Source organism: Oncorhynchus kisutch, linkage group LG12 (genome assembly GCF_002021735.2).
Source record: "Oncorhynchus kisutch isolate 150728-3 linkage group LG12, Okis_V2, whole genome shotgun sequence".
Classification (NCBI taxonomy): Eukaryota; Metazoa; Chordata; class Actinopteri; order Salmoniformes; family Salmonidae; genus Oncorhynchus; species Oncorhynchus kisutch.
Window position 1 is genome coordinate 11,194,025 of NC_034185.2, and position 21,079 is coordinate 11,215,103.

A 21,079-nucleotide genomic window follows, 5' to 3' on the forward strand; every position below is an offset into this window, starting at 1 on the left:
CTGTAGAATGATGAAACTCATCCAAATCAATGAAGGATGCTCCTTGGTTATGGAGCCAATGTCATAACATGTCATGAGTGTTGAAACTACATTTTCATAAACATTTTGCTAGGGTTGAGAGTCAGTCTGGCTTAACCCCCTCCAGACCTTTGCAATTATATAAATGTCTCCCTCCAACGTGACTGGTTACCATTTGATCATAATCCAATAGTAGATTAACATGAGACCAACATTTCCAAACAGGTTCCAATGATCTGTTCTCACCATGCCACACCTCAGGAAGAGGGTGGGGTTTCCTAAACTCTGACCTGTGGCTCCCATTTTGGTTTTTGCCCTTGATTCAAATAACTCATCATCAAGCTTTGATTATTTGAATCAGCTGTGTAGTGCTAGGGCAAAAACAAAACTGTGCACCCAGGTGGAGCCCCAGGACTGAGTTTGGGAAACCTTGATAATGATCAAGCCAAAATTACATTAGTGATTTTGTATCACAACATTTCAATACAATACATACCATTAGAATAATGGGAAACACAGTACAGACCAATAGAAGCAATCTCCTTCCTCTGTGAAGTTGTTGGTAAATTCTGGGGATAAAAAGTATGTCTACTTATTTGATTTAATCAAAACTAGGAAATATAAATGACAATAGGCCTATAAAGAGAACTCACTCAACAGAATGGTTTCTCAGATGAGACTCTGGGGGGGAAAATAACATATTGTGAAAAAGGAAATGTGTTCTTGTAGTTGATGATGTTGAGGGAAATGTGTTGTAGTTGATGATGTTGAGGGAAATGTGTTGTAGTTGATGATGTTGAGGGAAATGTGTTGTAGTTGATGATGTTGAGGGAAATGTGTTGTAGTTGATGATGTTGAGGGAAATGTGTTGTAGTTGATGATGTTGAGGGAAATGTGTTGTAGTTGATGATGTTGAGGGAAATGTGTTGTAGTTGATGATGTTGAGGGAAATGTGTTGTAGTTGATGATGTTGAGGGAAATGTGTTGTAGTTGATGATGTTGAGGGAAATGTGTTGTAGTTGATGATGTTGAGGGAAATGTGTTGTAGTTGATGATGTTGAGGGAAATGCGTTCCTATGACTGTGATGATTGCTTATAGAGGAGAAAGGACTGGCAGAATTATTTTCCTGATTTTGTAGAACAATGCTGACATTTCCATTACCTCAGCTCAAGCATTTCCAGACTAACCCTAATGAATAACATGTCAAGTTAGTATTTCGCTAAATGTTCATTAAAGGCTTTCTCTTGATAGATGGATTTAGCAACAGCAGATGATGGATTGTGACAGATATGTATAGAAAATGACAATATGAAAAAGATGACAAATTATAATTTCATTTACATTGCTTTGTTTAAAGGTTCTCAGTGAACAGATCATTCCGAGACACATTCATAGATTTCATATTTTAAACTCTGCTCCCCCCTAGTGGTTATAATTTGAAAAGGAGTAGGCTTATATTTTGAGTGTAATCATTTTGATTTCTTGTAAAATTATTCTACAAATAGCCTTCAATTCTATTGTGAACATGCCATGTTGACCAATAACTAAATCCATTTGCATAATGGTACGGTATTTTTTGTTGTTCTTTTGGAATTTATTGAAACTATGATAAAATGTCTATCGATTATAATGTTATAACATCCGAATGTCATCAAATTGTTTTCGGGGCTTTTATGTATACAAATACATACTCTTTTCTAATTTTACCCATGACCTGCCACAGGCATTAAACAAAGCCTGTGTGTCCATGTATGCTGATGATTCAACCATATATGTGTCAGCAACCACAGCTAATGAAGTCGCTGAAACCCTTAAGAATTGCTGTCTGTTTTGGAATGGGTGGCCAGTAATAAACTGTTCCTAAACATCTCTAAAACTAAGAGCATTGTATTTGGTACAAATCATTCCCTATGTTCTAGACCTCAGCTGAATCCCCAAGTCAGCTGAAAAGTTGTCAGGTTCTGACCTTGGTTCCTTTGTCTTTGTTTTAGTATGAGTTGGGGTGGGCAGTCTGTTTTGTTTTTCTATGTTGGTTTTTGAGTTCGGCCTAGTATGGTTCTCAATCAGAGGCAGCTGTCAATTGTTGTCCCTGATTGAGAATCATACTTAGGTAGCCTGGGTTTCACTTTTGAGTTGTGGGTGTTTGTCTTCCGTGTCAGTGTTTGTCGCCACACGGGACTGTTTCGTTTATTTCACATCTATTGTTTTGTATTTCGTAGTGTTCAGTTTATGTTTTAAAATAAACATTATGGACACTTACCACGGTGCGTTTTGGTCCTCCGATTCTTCTCGCTTCTCCTCCTCAGAAGAGGAGGACGAGATCCCTTACAAAAGTAGCTTACATACCTGGGACATTAGTTGACTTAGGTCTGAGGCCTTGACTCAGCACCCTAACTAAGATGTACCGTATTTGCTTAAAATAATCAAACATTTATTCTGTTACCAGAGAGAAGAAGAAGACATTTTGAATGTATTATAAGGGGTGTGGAATTTTGTCTATCCAATCAGAGCTAATCTCTTCTTGGCCTCTATCCAACACCACACCCTCTAGAGGTTCAGAGTGCACATGCTCATACACAGAACCAGGAAGTGAGTGCGGCAAAATGGCAGAAGCTATGGACTCGATCAGTTGTTCGATTTGTCTGGATACACAGAAGGATCCAGTGACTATTCCCTGTGGACACAGCTACTGCATGGGCTGTATGAAGGGTTACTGGGATCAGGATAATCAGAAGGATGTCTACAGCTGCCCACTGTGCAAGGAAAGCTTTTTTCCTCGACCAGTTCTGAGGAAAAACACTCTGCTGGCTGAATTAGTGGAAAAATTGAAGGAAAGACTTGAAGTTGCTTCTCCAGTTCACTATTATGCTGGATCTGGAGATGTGGAGTGTGACTTCTGCACTGGGAGAAAACTCAAAGCCGTCATGTCCTGTCTGGGGTGTCTGGCCTCTTACTGTGAGACTCACCTCCAGCCTCACCATGAATCTCCTGCTTTCAAGAAGCACAAGCTGATCAAAGCCTCCACACAACTACAAGAGAAGATCTGCTCTCGTCATGACAAACTGTTAGAGGTTTACTGCCGCACCGATCAGCAGTTTATCTGTTATCAGTGTTTATTAGATGAACATAAAGGTCACAATACAGTCTCACTTGCAGCAGAAAGGACTGAGAAACAAAGGCAGTTGGAGAACAAAAGGCAGAAATCCCAGCAGAGAATCCAGAAGAGAGAGAAGGAGATGCAGGAGGTGAGACAGTCTATGAAGTCACTCAAGTTCTCTGTTCAGGCAGCGATAGAGGACACTGAGAGGATATTTACTGAGCTGATGCGCTCCATTGAACGAAGTTGCTCTAAGGTGAAGGAGTTGATCAGAGCCCAGGAGAAGATGCAAGTGATTCTGGCTGAAGAACTCCTGGAGCAATTGAAGCAGGAGGTCGCTGAGTTGAGGAGGAGAGACGCTGAGTTGGAGCAGCTCTCAAACACAGAGGATCATATCCATTTCCTCCAGAGTTTCAAGTCTCTCTCTGACCCTCCTGGATCTGAGATCATCACTGTCAACCAAAGCATCTCCTTTGAGGGTGTAAAGACATTACTCTCTGGGCTGAAAAAGCAACTAGAAGATGTATTTAAGAAGGAAATGACCAAGGTACCTGGACTGGATCAGCTTACATTGGATCCCAACACAGTACATAACCGTCTGTGTCTATCTGAGGGGAATAGAAAGGTGACATGGAGTTCTAGTTTCCAGTCCTATCCTGACCATCCAGACAGATTTACCTCAAACCCACAGGTCCTATGTAGCAAGGGTCTGTCTGGAGCCTGCTACTGGGAGGTTGAGTGGAGAGGGTTTGGGGTTTATATAGCTGTCTCATATAAAGGCATCAGCAAGAAATGCAGAGAGGAGTGTTTGTTTGGACAAAATGATCAATCCTGGTGTTTAATCTGCTCTCACTCGGGCTGTTCTTTCTACCACAATGATAAAAAGACTGCCATACGTGTCCCCTACTCCTCCAGAGTAGGAGTGTACCTAGACCACAAGGCAGGGACTCTGTCCTTTTACAACGTCTCTGATACAATGATCCTCCTCCACAGAGTCCAGACCAAATTCACTCAGCCCCTCTATCCTGGGCTTGGATTTCAGCATGGGATCCATTTTGGTTTTGGACCATCTGTTAAGATACTTTCATTGACACAGAAAGGAACTTTGGTATGACTATATGTAGACATGATTACAGTAACTGCATACAGATGTAGGATCTTAATATGAGCCCAGTTTGCTACTACATAAGGAAGAAAAAAAACTCCAGCAACAGGAAATTATCATTTTTATGTGGATTAAATAATGGAGATTTTTGTTCGGGTTGATCAATTTTTCGTAAAGGAAAAAACAAGTCTGAAATTTCAAAGTGGAAATTTCAAACTTCTGAATTCTTTTTAAACTGCAAGTTAAATTCCCTCCATTGCAGGAAAGTTATCCTGCAACAGAGGGATCAAATTAAGATCCTACATATGTAATGATCTGAAAAAATATATACTTTACAACTAGAAAGGTTAAATGTCCTAAAGAATATGTGTGTGCTTGCTTCAGCCGTCTACACATATTTGTTATGGAAGTAGGAGGTGTGTTAGATGTAGAATTTCAGATGAACAGAAACTGAAGCAGTTTAATAATAGCCTAGTATGGATAGGTCTGATTTCTTTAGTAGACTATATAAGTAAAATCTATGTAAGCTATGTTAGTAAAAGTATTTTTCATTTTAGTGAAAGAAGATGTTGTAGATGGTAGACAATAGCCTACAGCATCTATAGTCCAAGGAGTAGATAAATATGATACGATTTTTAGCTCGAATGTGGCCATTACGAACCAATTAATGTGCATAGGGGTGTGGCCTGACAAATGTATTCTTGGAAATCAGACAGATTTGACATGTACCTATATAGCTATCAGTTGGAAAGACTGACTTTCTTCATTGTTTTCAATCCATTAGCCAAATAAAACGTGTTTATTACTATTCACAGTTTGATTTTGTCAAGTTAATTGAAATCTCATTTGATTGTCCTATCTGTTCATCTTTTGAGTGTCTCTTTGCCTTCACACTCTTGAGTTTCCATTTGGGGTTGCAAGTCTATTTCTGACATGAGGTGAGGTGAAAGGTTAAACTGAGGTCACACCAATTCCAACCCTGAAGGGAGGATCTGATTGGCATAGAGTAGATGAACCGTACATCTGGCTGATTTTAAAAGTAGTCAAGTCAGCTTTTTTTCCATAGAGCCAGCATGCAATCAAATGAATGAACCCAGTTTGCTTTTTACTGAAGTTGCTGAACCCAACCACTGTGGATTGTGGAACAGTTTGAAATTTCAATTAAGCTCACATGATGGCACTGTGTGAATGCTTGACTTGGTGGAGTGTTCGCCAGATGATTCCGCCAACATGTTGTTGAACAGGCAATATTTTTTTGTTAAAGTGCACAATGGCATAACTGAGCACCACACTCAGTAATATTTTCAAGGTGAACCAGGTCCTGTCAACAAAGCTGTGGTGTGGACTGTGCCTGTGGGTATACTGTACCCTGAAAAGGAAGTAAGACGAATTGTAACTATGAAGTATAGCATATTATTCTTATATACACTACACATGAGGGAGGCTATAATCTTAATTTTGGTGGTCAGTAAGGGTTAAATGCTTCGCTCACTGTTGAACTAGGTTGCCCCAGATTTCAGTGGTCAACAACAACCTCCACTCTCCGCCCCCAACAATAATTCCACAGGTAATCCAGAAAGGTTGCCAGTGGCCCACTCTATTCAGACCAGCATTCCACATGCTTTAGCAATCTGTCCCCTGGCCTCACACCCTGCTAGAGCTGTATTTGTTTTTTACTACAGTGGCTGAAAACACGTCCAGAGACTTCGGCCTGTATGCAGCCCTCTCTGCCCAGGCCGACTGACCATTATACGTGCCACCACAAAGAGATGTATTGCAGTTTACATACAGTTTAAAAGAAGTAACTGAGCCACCACGTAAGCACTCTCTCATATGTTATACTTTAACATGTGCATGCTCTCTCCTAGCTTCAAAGCAACCAAGAAAAAAATCTTATTTTATGAAAGATACTTTACATAGGACTAAAAACAATTAAGAAATATTTTTTTAACTTTGATTATTTGATTGTATATTTCTTGTGGAAGTTGATAACACCTGGGGACATGGCAAAAACGCCTACATCCAGTGACAAAAAAAGTGTTTAAAATGCATAAAATTCCTTTTCAGTGTGCATATTTCGATGTTTTTAAGGTAAAGGACACCTGACATTATATGTAAAGCCTGTTGGAATCCACATTTTACACTTAATAAGAACTGATATTTCCTGGAGACAGAAAAGCCACCACATAATATAAATGAACCTGTCCTCAAAATGTAGGGATCTCATCCAATTGAACAAGTGTCCTCATTTTTCATTCATATTTTTCCCCCATCAATTTTACTGTCGCGAGCTCGTGAGATTGCTTCTCAGCCAACAATGATTGGCACCAAAATAAACGAGTAAGAAGTTGCCATTTTAAGTGACGTCGTACAAAATGGGCGTAAGTAGTGACGGAGCTGGTGTAGATTGACAGCTACGTTGACAGCTACATTACAGTGGCGTTGCAAGAACAGACTGAGAACGTTCTGGAGGTGAGTCGAAGCAAGTTTGAAGAGCAATGGTGACTAAGCTAGATGACCTTTAAAATATATATATATATATTTTATGTTAATTATTCAGCAAATATTCAAGGGTAACAGAGCAGATCAACTTGTATAAAAAAAAATATTGGCCAACTATAACTAGGTTAGTTAAGTTTTCTGTGGCTTCCATATGTTATAGTCATTGGCTAATGTTAACTAGTTATTACTATAAGCTGACACCTGTCATTTTGTACTGATTTGAGTGTCCCTTTTTTGGTTTATTCCAGATACCCCATTTTTGGGCGTCTCGAGTTTTCTCTGCGGGCTCTAGTACCCTCCACCGTAAGGTCGGACTGCTCTTTCGGCACTGTTGCAGTGCCGCTTGGTCTCCACAACCCTAACGTTACTGCTCATCCACACAACACTTTATTGCGTCTCTGGGCGACCAGCGGTGTGTTTATGTCTTTGTTTTGCGAAAACGGTGAGTACCCGGACGACAGGAGCGACGGATGGGAAAGGTATTTTAAACTCAATTATACTTTAATTACTGTGTGGCATTTCGTGCTGCATTTATTTACAGCATGTTCTTACGGTGAATGCGCCTCCTAGGTGGACCAAGATGGCGTCTTCCTCCCCTCGCGTACTGTTCCTCTGAATGACGCACTCTGCAGCACATTGCTCAACCGAGGCCTGGTTTGCTTCTCAAACCCCATTATTGCCTATTACATGTGCCATGATTTAATAGTGATAATGTTAGCTATATTGGCAATTGTATCTTTTCGTACAAATAGTGGAATTGACGTGTTAGGTTTATATTGAAACCCACTGTAGTGCACGTACGTTATATGATTCATATGCCATATGTTTGAGTAATAGATGTGTGCATTTTCCTATGGTTAGTGTTGGCAAGCTACAATGGCATAGCTAACCATATGATACTACTGTTTGTAGGCCAGTTATTCCTTTCCAAATGAACTTGTACATTGTGTTTTTTTGGAAGAAGATTCGAAAAATAAGCTATATTCGTACTTTTCACGTAAAAAAAAAGTAATGGCTACTTCAGTACTATCCAAAATAATGGGATATAACCTACGGCGGGCGATATGGCCTTTTTTTTTTTTTTTCACTCTTCAGGGCGATTCACAATGTATTTATTTCTCTAAATAAGCGTTCTACTATTAAACTTCATTACAAACAGTCAGCAATAATCTAATGAATTCAAGGGCTTGTGAAATTATACCACGGATAAATATAAGCCTTCCACAGGACTCATTAATGTAATAATTTTATCCAAAGTGTAAACAGTGATAGCAAAAAAACAGATCTGGCATTCGAGTCTGTCTATTAAAATGCCTATTTTGTTCATTTAACCAGAACTAATGAATAACTTATTGTATTGTGCATTTACATAAAATGAGCACTGGTCTCAAAACACTCTCACCACAAGCCTACATGCTAGAGAGTAGCCAGCTAATCTTTTTATATTTCATATTTAACCAAGTTGGATCTATTTGCTAGCAAGGAAGAACTGTGGAATTGTTGTAAACGCACCCCTCTGTCTCCAACTGTTTGAACAGCCTCTTCACTTTGTTCAGAAATCAAGTGGCTTACCTTTCTCCGAATAATGTGCTGCCGGCTCCTTGTTTAAAAAAAAAAATCTTATTTGGCATCTTCTATAAATCACTGACTAGACAGCTAGCACAATGGTCTTGGGTTAAAATGCTGCTAGTAGTATGTGGTACCGCAATGCCAGGTGTGACAAACTGAGCATTTTCCAGAATCAATGTTAATTTTTGTAGCGTCTGCTCTGTGTGCTAATTGAAGATTTGAGACACAATAAGAGTATTGTTAGAAGGAAGGTTCTCTTTTACAGTAAAAGGTGTCCATTTTGACATCTTTATTTATATTTTTGTCTGTTTGACCAAACCTCATGGAAATAGTGAGGTGGAAGTGATATCTTTTTATTGTGAGTTTGTGTGTGGAAGAAGATGCGATGCAAAAGGTTTCACTCGCTGAAGTCTGTCCTAAATAATCCCCTATATGTTTCTATTGTCGCTTGTCTTTGGGACAATAACTCCAATTGTTAGGGCGGAGACATGAGCATCTCGTCATTATATACAGATCTCTGGTGTAAATGGGAAGGCGCAAAGGAGACTAGACCCAAAAGACATGGAAACAAGCGGACCTAAACGCTCATATATAAAAAATTATTCTTGCAATAGTCATTTGGAATATCGCGCAAAAACATACAGTTGATGGTACGCCTTTTGGCAGGTGTTCACCACAGATAAGTGACCATGGGGCAAGGGTGGGAAGCCAATAGGGAATCATGTCTTGTACCGGTCTCACAAGATAGCAGGGTACATTCATACTTTATACTAGCATTCATTCTTTGCTGTGATGTCTTCCCCCCCCCCCCTCTCTCTTCTCAGAGCTGTTGCGCAGCTGTTGGAACCTGTGTGGGGTGAACTTAACCTACAAGCGCGGAGCTTGCAGCCTCATTGGCAAGACCTTTTTCATGTCCGAGCCCGAACCCTCTTCCAGTCGTTTATGTCATCCCATCTTCGCCAGACAGAGGATACCAAAAATTTGCAGTCCAAGATCTTTCTATCATACTGATAAAGCCTGCGGCCAGCCATCATGTCCGTCAACGTCAACCGCAGCGTGTTGGATCAGTTCTACCGATACAAGATGCCCCGTATAATCGCCAAGGTGAGTACGGAGTCATAGTTGACTGGAGTCACTGTCATCCCTAATGGTTTGGAGGTCAGGATCTGATTCTAGACCTGTGGTTAGGGGAAATGTCTACCTTGAACAGTTTAGTTGTTCCCATAAGGGTTAGGTCAGTGACCAGAGCACAACTAGTCCAGTGACCTAGGGATGTCCAAATAGTCAAAGCATCATTCCCATGTTTCCCGCAATGAAATAAAGGAAATCAATATGATAGAAACCTAAACAATCCATTTTAGTGCTCGAGGCAAGAGAATAAGGCCACACATAGCTTAACTGCAGGTTAACTTGTTCTTAAGACACAGAAGGAGATTTCCTCTGAAAGACAGCATTTCAGCCTGCGTCACATTCGGCCATGATTGGGAGTCCCATAGGGCGACGCTTAACTGGCCCAGCGTCGTCTGGGTTTGGCCAGTGTAGGCCGTCATTGTTAATAAGAATTTGTTCTTAACTGACTTGCTTAGTTAAATAAAAAGGTTACAATTACAAAATGTTATGTAAATGTCCCCTCACACGTGAGGAGCATCTTGATTGGTGGTGCAAAGGGATTTTACGCTGTAAAAATGTGATCCAGTTGGAAGGGGCGGCAGGTAGCCTAGTGGTTAGAGCGTTGGATCTAGTAACCGAAAAGTTGCGAGATCAAATCTCTGAGCTGATAAGGTAAAAAGTCTGTCGTTCTGCCCCTGAACAAGGCAGTTAACCCACTGTTCCTAGGCCATCATTGAAAATAAGAATTTGTTCTTAACTGACTTGCCTAGTTAAAGGTAAAATAAAAAAAATGTCTTCAACAAATGTTTCTCATGTCTCCTCCAGGTGGAAGGCAAGGGGAATGGTATAAAGACTGTTATAGTCAACATGACTGACGTTGCCAAGTCTCTGAATAGGCCTCCCACCTGTAAGTATACCCCCCCACCACCTCTGTTCCAAGGGACACCTTCAGTAGCCAAAACTTGTCCAACTTTGCAGGTAGAAATGCCATGTTTATTTATAACAGGCCATTTTCTATCTGAATGTTCCACAACATTGTCCTGCTGAACACACCCCAGCCTTTTGGGCAATGGTCTGACCGACCTAGATTGACATCTATTTCACAAGGTTGTGACAAGTTTTTAGTACTTGTAAATGCCTCTCTCTGTTCCCTACATTGTGCCCAGTCATCTAACGATAGGTTAAAAGGGGACATCGCACTCCACATTTAAAGTTTATTGGATGTTTTTTTGGATATAGTCTTGACATCAAGATGAGTCCAGGTCCCACAATATGGTGTGTGGTAGATTGGGCTATAGGCCTATGCATCAACACAAAATGAATGGAAAAGATGAGCGCAGCAAATCTGGAAGTTAAATGCTGCTTATCTTTTCCATTCATTTTGGATTGTGGGATGTGGCCGATCTACACAACTGATGTTGTGGGATGTGGACTCATTTTGACAATATGTTGGAACCCCTTTCATCTGTAGGAAAGAGTGAGGCTATGAACGTCAGCACAAAATACAATAAAGGCAAGCTCTCCAAGCTATGAGGAAGGTAAAAGCTTTAATCTGATCATATTTGGACGAAGTAAACTGACATTTTATTTCTTGATCTCCTTATCCAGATCCCACCAAGTTCTTTGGTTGTGAGTTGGGTGCCCAGACCCAGTTTGACGCCAAGAACGACCGCTTCATCGTCAATGGGTCGCACGAAGCGAACAAGCTGCAGGACATGCTGGACGGATTCATCCGCAAGTTTGTGCTGTGTCCCGAATGTGACAATCCCGAAACTGACCTGGTAAATAGTCTGGAAAGCTTTTCCTCGCATTTGTCAGATCCTGGAAAAGACCTCATTGAAACTGACCCGCCCTCTGCTATCGAATGAATTAAGAGGGGGGGGGCGGGGGGGGTGGCATGCACGCACTATCACTCCATTTTAGCTTTTGGCCGTACTCTTTTCCTAGGTCCAACCAGGACTGACCGGGCTCCCTTCCTTTTAGATACCAAATCCACTGTTTTGCAGGTGCAGTGTGACATGATGGAGCTTCCTTTTGGTATTTGCTTTTTTTCTTCATCCAAACAGCCCTTTCTGCTGGACTTGGTATCCTCTGTGTTGTTGTCCCAACAGGGAGGGAGGGGGGGAACTCGATGGTCCCACCACACCCCTCTGTGTTGTGTTGTCCCAACAGGGAGGGAGGGGTGAACTCGATGGTCCCACCACACCCCTCTGTTGCGTTTTCGCTGACAGGACAGGTTTCTATTGTAATTAGGTCAGCACTGTCACTGGTCAGCGCAGCCATGGGGGATCTGTTCTGCAGCGAGGCATGTCTAGGCAGGGCCTGCATCACGAGTCGATGCACGGATGCTTTCCCGAGAGAACTCCAGTGCTGTTACAGATGACCGGAAGGAATGTGCACAGTGACTCATTCCACAGCTTTCAGCGGTTAACTGTGGCTGGCTGACACTGTTTAGTTGGCAGGGGTTCTTATGTCAGAGCTGACTAGAAATCCAATGTATTGATACCGAAATGTCAGGTTCTAAACCTGCTGTTTGATAGATGCATATCTCCTATAATATGTCTAAGTTGTCCTCATAGAGGATTAGCACAGAATTAGAAAGACAAGCTATACTGGTCAATGGATGACCCTAATTTGATAGAAAATCAGTGTTTCCCCAAAGTGGCGGTGTGTTTTTCCGTCCCCTGCACTGCAGCGATCCAGCCACTTCCTGGAGGTGTCGCATGATCTCTCCGTGGGGCTCAGGATGCTGCAGTCGGTCTGTGGCCTGCTGACACCTTACGTATCTGTGGAGGCGGCAAGGTGCTTGTTCATCAGGGCCTGAAACATTCCCAATGGCAATGTAAAGAATAGGTCAGATGAACTTTGATTAATCTCGAAAACCGAGAACTAAAATCTTGCATCAGATGCTCGATTAGGTTCAGATGTTGAGAATAATGTTACTAGCGAAGCCTCCATCCCCCTAAACCAATCATGAACTGACACAGGATCCGTGCACATCTTTCCTGGCCACACTGGGCTTATTCATACGCCTGTCAGACTGGTCGTGTCCCTTTGGAATGGAGTGAATGCAGTCTATTCTAAGAACAGGAACGAACCGCTTGCATTATTCATTGGTTTTCTACAGTAGGCCTTACCCTCAAGCGCTATAGTAGAGGACAGTGTTTGCCGACCGAGACATCATACTGTATTACACTGTCTAGAACAATGTTGTTAGCTGTCTGCTCAATTATCTAGTCCCCCCAAAAAATCTTGGTATATTTTGGGGTGGTTGCATAGACTTTTTTGTCCCAGGCCATGCTTGATCTAGGTCTGTGCAGCTGGCCCATAGAGCAATGGTACTTGAGCACCATTCTTTTTCAGGGATGATATTAAACAGAATATTCGGTCATAAAGGTGTTAACAGCAAGAACAAAATTAGCTTCTCAAACTGGCCATCCTGCATACGTTATGCACACATCTGCATATTTTTTGCTACCCAACTTAACAAGGTTGGCTTTTATTTTTTTTCGTAGCTAATTGTTGCTTTGGCTACCGCTTAGGATATGAGACTTGAGTACTAATAAGACCATACTGAAGATTGAATTCTTTCTCTGTCCTTCAGCACATCAATGCCAAGAAACAAACCATCGGGAACTCCTGCAAGGCCTGCGGCTACAGGGGTATGCTGGACACGCGACACAAGCTCTGCACGTTCATCCTCAGGAACCCACCAGGTGAGCCAGACGTGTTCCAATGCTGTCTGACGGAAGCTACGACTCTTTGGAAAAATATTCATTCTTATTTAGCGCTTTCAGGAACACTGCTTTGTCAGACATGCATACTCTCCCAGCATTGCCATTCTGGAAATTCCATAAATTTAATTTGTTCTTTGAAAATCTGGAAATTTCAGAATTTACTGTACAGGGTTGTTCAAGCTGAGGCTTGTTCAATGTGGGCTTGGTTTAAAAACAATGCCAGATATGCTATGTCCTTCATTTTTAAACCACATGTGAACACAGCTATTGTTTTGCTACTAGGCACAGGATTAGTTTGTCTGATGGGTCACAAGAAACTTAAGGCATTAGATGAGTCATGTTGGGTGGTATTTTGCTGCTGAAATCTTACGCAATGCACCTTTTCTTTTTTTACATGAGTCATTGTCATGAGTCAAAGATGAGCAGCAGTGAGCATTGCAGTATCAGAGGGCAGTGTCTGCTGTGGCACCTGTTCTCACAGCACTTCTTGGCACTGTCTCAAGTCATCCAAGGCTGTATGTTTGTTGAATTTATTACACTGAAGAACCATTCTCCAGTCGGGTAAATGTCAGAAACACAAGGCATCGAGAAATTATAAGTTGTCTGTCCTGACTTACCACCGTTCTCTCTCTCTCTCTGCAAATAGAGGACACTGGGTCTGTCAAGAAGAAGGAGAAGAAGAGCAAGAAGAAGGACAAGGAGAACGGCTCCAGTGATGGAGAAGCCTCCAACCACAACGACATAGACGCCCCTGATGCTGTGGTGAGTACCAGCACTTCATCGCCTCAGTGGCCAGCCAGACCTCAAGCATCGGCAGAAACCTGAGGGGTGCTTGATCTACCTTGACCTGGAGAAGTTTCAGTATCATCCTTCACACTTCTGATAGAACTGGATAGGTGAAAGCAGAATCTAGGTAGAGCTGTTTTCTAGGGTCTAGGTAGAGCTTTTTCTTTCTTGTCTAGTTGTCTTCAATCCGTGAAGGGTATTGAATGGACCGCTTTCTGGAATTAAATGCAACCCGTGTCCATGCTCTCCTTGTTCTTGTTTCTCTGTAGCGTACAGCCTCATGGGAACAGTTTCCACTGTGTAGCGCTGACCGTCTTATTTTCAAAAGCACTGTATAAATGAAATGTGATGAATTTGCTGTAGGACGGTGACGATGATGACCAGGACTGGGGGGAAGAGACGACAGAGGAGGCCCAGCAGCGTCGGATGGAGGAGATCAGCGCGCATGCTAAGAACCTGACCCTCAGCGAGGACCTGGAGAAACCCCTGGAGGAAAGGGTCAACCTCTTCTACAACTTTGTCAAGGTCAGACTCAGGAGGACCCTGTCCAGAAATGACCCCATTTCTGTTTTACCTGGGCCCTGTCAACTCAACACGCTCTGCCTTGCTTATTGCTCGCTTGCATGGGCCTTGCATGGAACCCCCCCCCACTGCTGTAGTTCAGATTTGCCTCTGCTCGTGTCGTACCAATTCTATTTACTGTGGTCACAGTATTGACCTTAAGGGTGTTACAGAGGTGACGGGGTGCCTCGCTCATCCAAGTCTTGTGTTCCGCCTATAAACTCGAGACTATTCTCATCCCAGAGACTGTTTGCTACATCCAGGTATTATGGCTGTTTTGTCTGGGAAATAAACATGCGCTAAGCAGAGTGCAAATGCACCATTGTTACTGCCTTTGGACAGGTCTCTGATTTAAAAATACATTTGACTCTTATCAGTTGTATAAGAATGAAATAAAATAAATGAAGAGGTCCTTGTAACTGTGTGAGACGTCTCTGGGTGGCTCTCACCTCTTGTCACTCCCTCCACAGCAAAAGAAGGAGGACGGTGCCGTCGACTCCTCGGATAAAGAGATCCTGGCGGAGGCGGAGCGTCTGGACGTGAAGGACACGGCCCCGCTGATCCTGACAGAGCTGCTGATGGACGAGAACATCCGTGACCAGATCAAGAAGTACAAACGACACTTCCTCAGAGTGAGTCCCACTTCGCTTTACTGTGTCCGTTCTGGCTCCTTCGTCTCTTTAGCTCTGTGCCGTAACTCAAACTGGTCAGTTCTGTCACACTAATTGTTTGGCATAACCTCAACAAAAAATTATTGTGGCAATAGATTTTAGCCTAATCTCTTCTCTGGTGTCCAGTTTACCCACAACAACAAGAAGGCCCAGAAGTACCTCCTGGGGGGCTTTGAGTGTCTGGTGAAACTGCACCAGGCCCAGCTTCTGCCCCGCGTGCCCATCGTCCTCAAAGACCTGTACGACGCCGACCTGCTTGAGGAGGATGTCATCCTGGCCTGGGCTGAGAAGGTAACTAGGATGCCCATCAGGGTTAACTGAGATAATAGAATAAAACATTTTGTTATTCATCTAGGTCTGTGTCATTTGAGAGAATGTATTTTGTTAGACACGCCTGATCCAAAAGATTTTACATGTTAAACTGATATTTTTAAAGCTGGTAATCTACACTAGAACCCGAGACCTACAAGTCCTCTCACATGCTACCTCTTAACACATCAACCCTGTGTGTCTCAGGTGTCCAAGAAGTACGTGTCCAAAGAGCTGGCCAAAGAGATCCACGCCAAGGCTGCGCCTTTCGTCAAGTGGCTTAAGGAGGCGGAAGAGGAGAGCGAGGGCAGCGGCGCAGATGAGGAGGAAGATGATAACGTGGAGGTAATGACTTATTGCTACAGTTGATTTACCTGAAGATGGTCATTCCCGTCATACACAAAGATGTAGGTTTGGTGTTACGGCATTGAAATGCAAATGATCCCTGTCTATGGATCTATTCAGATGGGTGTAGAGCTGACATGATGCCCAACTCTGCATGGCAAAGCACTTGACTTTTCTACTCAATACATTTCTATCTAACCGTTCTGTTTATTGTGCATCCTGGTGAGAAATTAGTGGTGCCGGAGTGTCTCGATTTCACCCAATTAACATTTCCCTCAACCCCTCCCCCCCACTTCGCTTTCCCAGGTGGTCTACTCGTCCTCTGCCCGCGAGCTGAAAGTGGAGAGTGTAACACCAGAGAAGCCCGCTGAGGAAGAGGACGACCTTGACATCGACGCCATCTAGAAACAAAACAGGCCTCCACCAACCAGTTTTGGAACATCAATTTTGCATGCCCCTCCCCCACTACCTTCCAGCTTTACCAGATGAATCTATTTACTTTGCGCCTGTTTTATCAAGATCGCTAGATGGAGTGATGTTTCTATATGGGTGGAGAGTATTTTGTGGTTTATACTACAGCACTAAATGCACTGCATTTGTTTTCTGTGTATTTTGCCTCCAATCAATTAAAGAATGTTTGCTGCATATAGAGTCATTTCTGAAGTTAAACAGTTTCAGTGACTACAACATTTCTGTGACTACAAAGAAAATGGAGCTGACAATTGTTTTTCTCGAGCCAAGGCTTTCATCTGACTCTTAGCGGATGGCCCTTCCCTACATGTACTGATCACCTTGAGGTTTTGGCATCTGGAAACTTAGTGAAACAGGAAGTTTGTGAGCCGACTGCATAATAGTCTGCAATGCTGTAGGTGTACTGAGAGTTATACTGAACAAAAAAAGTGCAACAATTTCAAGGATTTTACTGAGTTACAGTCCATATAAGGACATCAGTCAATTGACTGGTAATACAGATATGGGTCTGTTGGTCACAGATACCTTAAGGTAGGGGCGTGACTGGTTTTCTGATCTTCTGGTGCGTCTACGGTTTGGCTCATGCAGCGCAACACCACCTTCACGTAGAGTAGATCAGGCTCTGTAATGTTGTCCCACACGACGAGGTTGCTGGGTATTGGCAGGAACTTGGAACATGCTGTAGTACAAGTCAATCCTGAGCGTCCCAAACATCCTCAACTGGTGATATGTGGTGAGTATGCAGGCCATGGAAAAAACGGACGATTTCAGCATCCAGGAATTGTGAACAGATCGTTGTGACATGGGGCAGTGCATTATCATACAGAAACGTGATGTCTGCAGACACAGCGACCGGAAAATATTCAGACCCCTTGACATTTTCCACGTTATGTTAAATCTTTATTCTAAAATTTATGAAATTTAACAATTTCCTCTGCAATCTATACACAATACCCCATAATGACAAAATGAAAACAGTTTTTTGGAAATGTTTGTAAATTTAAAAACAAACACCTTATTTACATAAATATTCTGACCCTTTGCTATGCTACTTGAAATTGAGCTCAGGTGCATCCTGTTTCCATTGATCATCCTTGAGATGTTCCTACAACTTGATTGGAGTCCACCTGTGGTAAATTCAATTGATTGGACATGATTTGGAAAGGCACACACCTGTCTATATAAGGTCCCACAAGAAAAAACAAACAAGCCATGAGGTCGACGGAATTGTCCGTAGAGCTTTGAGACAGAATTGTGTCGAGGCACAGATCTGGGGAAGGAAAGCAAAACATTTCTGCGACATTGAAGGTCCCCAAGAACACAGTGGCCTCATCATTCTTAAACGATAGAAGTTTAGAACCACCAAGACTTTCTACAGTTGTGGCCAAAAGTTTTGAGAATGACACAAATATACATTTTCACAAAGTCTGCTGCCTCAGTGTCTTTAGATATTTTTTGTCAGATGTTACTATGGAATACTGAAGTATAATTACGAGCATTTAATTAGTGTCAAATGCTTTTATTGACAATTACATGAAGTTGATGCAAAGACTCAATATTTGCAGTGTTGACCCTTCTTTTTCAAGACCTCTGCAATCCGCCCTGGCATGCTGTCAATTACCTTCTGGGCCACATCCTGACTGATGGCAGCCCATTCTTGCATGATCAATGCTTGGAGTTTGTCAGAATTTGTGGGTTTTTGTTTGCCACCCGCCTCTTGAGAATTGACCACAAGTTCTCAATGGGATTAAGGTCTGGGGAGTTTCCTGGCCATGGACCCAAAATATCGATGTTTTGTTCCCTGAGCCACTTAGCTTTCACTTTTGCCTTATAGCAAGGTGCTCCATCATGCTGGAAAAGGCATTGTTCATCACCAAACTGTTCCTGGATGGTTGGGAGAAGTTGCTCTCGGAGGATGTGTTGGTACCATTCTTTATTCATGGCTGTGTTCTTAGGAAAAATTGTGAGTGAGCCCACTCCCTTGGCTGAGAAGCAACCCCACACATGAATGGTCTCAGGATGCTTCGCTGTTGGCATGACACAGGACTGATGGTAGCGCTCAACTTGTCTTCTCCGGAAAAGCTTTTTTCAAACAATCGGAAAGGGGATTCATCAGACAAAAGGACTTTACCCCAAGCCTTCTTCACAACGATTGAACCGCTCTCCTTGAAGTTCTTGATGATCCGATAAATGGTTGATTTAGGTACAATCTTACTGGTAGCAACATCCTTGCCTGTGAAGCCCTTTTTGTGCAAAGCAATGATGACGGCATGTGTTTCCTTGCAGGTAACAAAGGTTGACAGAGGAAGAACAATGATTCCAAGAACCACCCTCCTTTTGAAGCTTCCCGTCTGTTATTCGAACTCAATCAGCATGACAGAGTGATCTCCAGCCTTGTCCTCGTCAACACTCACACCTTTGTTAATGAGAATGGCTGACATGATGTCAGCTGGTCCTTTTGTGGCAGGGCTGAAATGCAGTGGAAATGTTTTTTAGGGATCCAGTTCATTTGCATGGCAAAGAGGGACTTTGCAATTAATTGCAATTCATCTGATCACTCTTCGTAACATTCTGGAAAAATGCAAATTGCCATCATACAAACTGAGGCAGCAGACTTTGTGAAAATTAATATTTGTGTCATTCTCAAAACTTTTGGCCACGACTGTAGAGCTGGGCGCCCAGGCAAAACTGAGCAATCGGGGGAGAAGGGCCTTGGTCAGGGCGGTGACCAAGAACCCCATGGTCACTCTGACAGAGCTCTACAGTTCCTCTGTGGAGATGGGAGAACCTGCCAGAAGGACAACCATCTCTGCAGAACTCCACCAATCTGGCCTGTATGGTAGAGTGGCCAGACGGTAGCCACTATGAGTTTGCAAAAGGCACCTAAAGACTCTGACCATGAGAAACAAGACCATGGTCTAATGAAATCAAGGTTGAACTCTTTGGCCTGAATGCAAAGCGTCACGTCTGGAGGAAACCTGGCACCATCCCTACGTTGAAGCATGGTGGTGGCAGCATCATGCTGTGGGCATGGTTTTTTTAGTGGCAGGGACTCTGAGACTTGTCTGGATCGAGGCAAAGATGTACGGAGCAGAGTACAGCGAGATCCAGAGCGCTTTGGACCTCAGACTGGGGAGAAGTTTCACCTTCCAACAGGACAACAACCCTGACGCTTCTATCACACCGACAGCATCATTGCATTTTGAAACACCAGAATTACATTCATTTCCAATGGAACCCTGTGTTTTCCTTGCAGCATTGTGTTGCTGAGGAAGTTGCAGTGCCTTCGGTGTGGTGCATACGTTGGATTTATAGAACGTTGGATTTATAGAACGTTGGATTTATAGAACGTTGGATTTATAGAACGCTGGATTTATAGAACGCTGGATTTATAGAACGTTGGATTTATAGAACGTTGGATTTATAGAACGTTGGATTTATAGAACGCTGGATTTATAGAAGGTTGGATATATATTTTGCGCAATGACGCTGTCGGTGTGATACAAGCACACAGCCAAGACAATGCAGGAGTGGCTTCGGGACAGGTCTCTGAATGTCCTTTAGTGGCCCTGCCAGAGCACAGACTTGAACCCGATCGAACATCTCTGGCGAGACCTGAAAATAGCTGTGCAGCAACGCTCCACATCCAACCTGACAGAACTTGAGAGGATCTGCAGAGAAGAAGGGGAGAAACTCCCCAAATACAGGTGTGCCTCTGAGACTATCACAGTGCCCAAGAAGACTTGAGGCTGTAATCGCTGCCAAAGTTGCTTCAACAAAGTACTGAGTAAAGAATAGTTATGTAAATATATTATTTCCGTTTTTGTTTAATACAAATGTTTAAAAATGTATAAAAACCTGTTTTTGCTTTGTAATTATGGAGTATTGTGTATAGATTGATGAGGGGGAAAAAAGTATTTAATTTTAGGGGTCTGAATACTTTCCAACTGCACTGTACCTGGTCTGCTGTTGTGAGGCCAGTTGAAAGTACGGCCAAATTCTCTAAAACAATGTTGGAGGTGGCTTAAGGTATAGAAATTAACTTTCAATTCTCTGGCAACAGCTCTGGTGGACAATCCTGCAGTCGGCAGGAATGTACGTTCCCTCAACTTGAGACATCTGCGGCATTGTGTTGTGTGATAAATCTGCATATTTTAGTGGCTTTTATTGTCCGCAGCACCAGGTGGACCTGTATAATGATCATGCTGTTTAATTAGCTTCTTAATATTCCACACCTGTGGGTGGATTATCTTGGCAAAGGAGAAATTCTCACTTACGGGGATTTAAACAAATTTGTGCCCCAAAAAATTGAGAGAAATAAGCTTTTTGTGCATATGGAATATTTTTGGGATCTTTTAACGCTTTACATGTTGCGTTTTATGTTTGTGTTCAGTGTACATCAAGTTCCTTGATGCTGCTGACCTCAAACAGCATGGCTGCCCAGATCAAGGACCTCAAACAGCATGGCTGCCCAGATCAAGGACCTCAAACAGCATGGCTGCCCAGATCAATGACCTCAAACAACATGGTTTCCCAGATCAATGAGGGGGCAGCAGTGTAGCCTAGTGGTTAGAGCATTGGACTAGTAACCGAAAGGTTGCAAGTTCAAATCCCCGAGCTGACAAGGTACAAAATCTGTCGTTCTGCCCTTGAACAGGCAGTTAACCCACGTGTGTGTGTGTGTGTGTGTGTGTGTGTGTGTGTGAACGAGAGAGAGAGATGAAATGGGATAATCCCCCTTTACTCTCTCCAGAAGTTCAGTGAGGATCTCTGAATGATCCAATGTTGACCTAAATG

At 42.7% G+C, this 21,079-nt stretch overlaps 2 protein-coding genes across 5 annotated transcripts; both read left to right on the forward strand.

Moving 5' to 3' along the window:
- Nucleotides 1-2,583: 2,583 nt before the first annotated feature.
- LOC109900511 (tripartite motif-containing protein 16) lies at nt 2,584-5,031 on the forward strand. The gene has a single exon (XM_020496162.2). It carries the CDS (start codon nt 2,623-2,625, stop codon nt 4,228-4,230), a length of 1,608 nt encoding a protein of 535 aa, XP_020351751.1. The 5' UTR covers nt 2,584-2,622; the 3' UTR covers nt 4,231-5,031.
- A 1,570-nt stretch (nt 5,032-6,601) lies between these two features.
- Nucleotides 6,602-16,456, forward strand: LOC109900512 (eukaryotic translation initiation factor 5). 4 transcript variants are annotated; one of them, XM_020496163.2, is made up of 12 exons: nt 6,602-6,693; nt 6,972-7,202; nt 9,117-9,396; nt 10,228-10,309; nt 11,011-11,183; nt 13,007-13,118; nt 13,786-13,901; nt 14,289-14,450; nt 14,957-15,118; nt 15,284-15,448; nt 15,674-15,811; nt 16,118-16,456. In XM_020496163.2, exons 3-12 carry the CDS (start codon nt 9,325-9,327, stop codon nt 16,214-16,216), a joined length of 1,281 nt encoding a protein of 426 aa, XP_020351752.1. In that variant the 5' UTR covers nt 6,602-6,693; nt 6,972-7,202; nt 9,117-9,324; the 3' UTR covers nt 16,217-16,456. The 4 variants fall into 4 exon arrangements, with proteins under 4 accessions (XP_020351752.1, XP_020351754.1, XP_020351753.1 ...); XM_020496165.2 differs by having other exon boundaries at nt 6,972-7,165; XM_020496164.2 differs by having other exon boundaries at nt 6,645-6,722.
- The last annotated feature ends 4,623 nt before the right edge of the window (nt 16,457-21,079 follow it).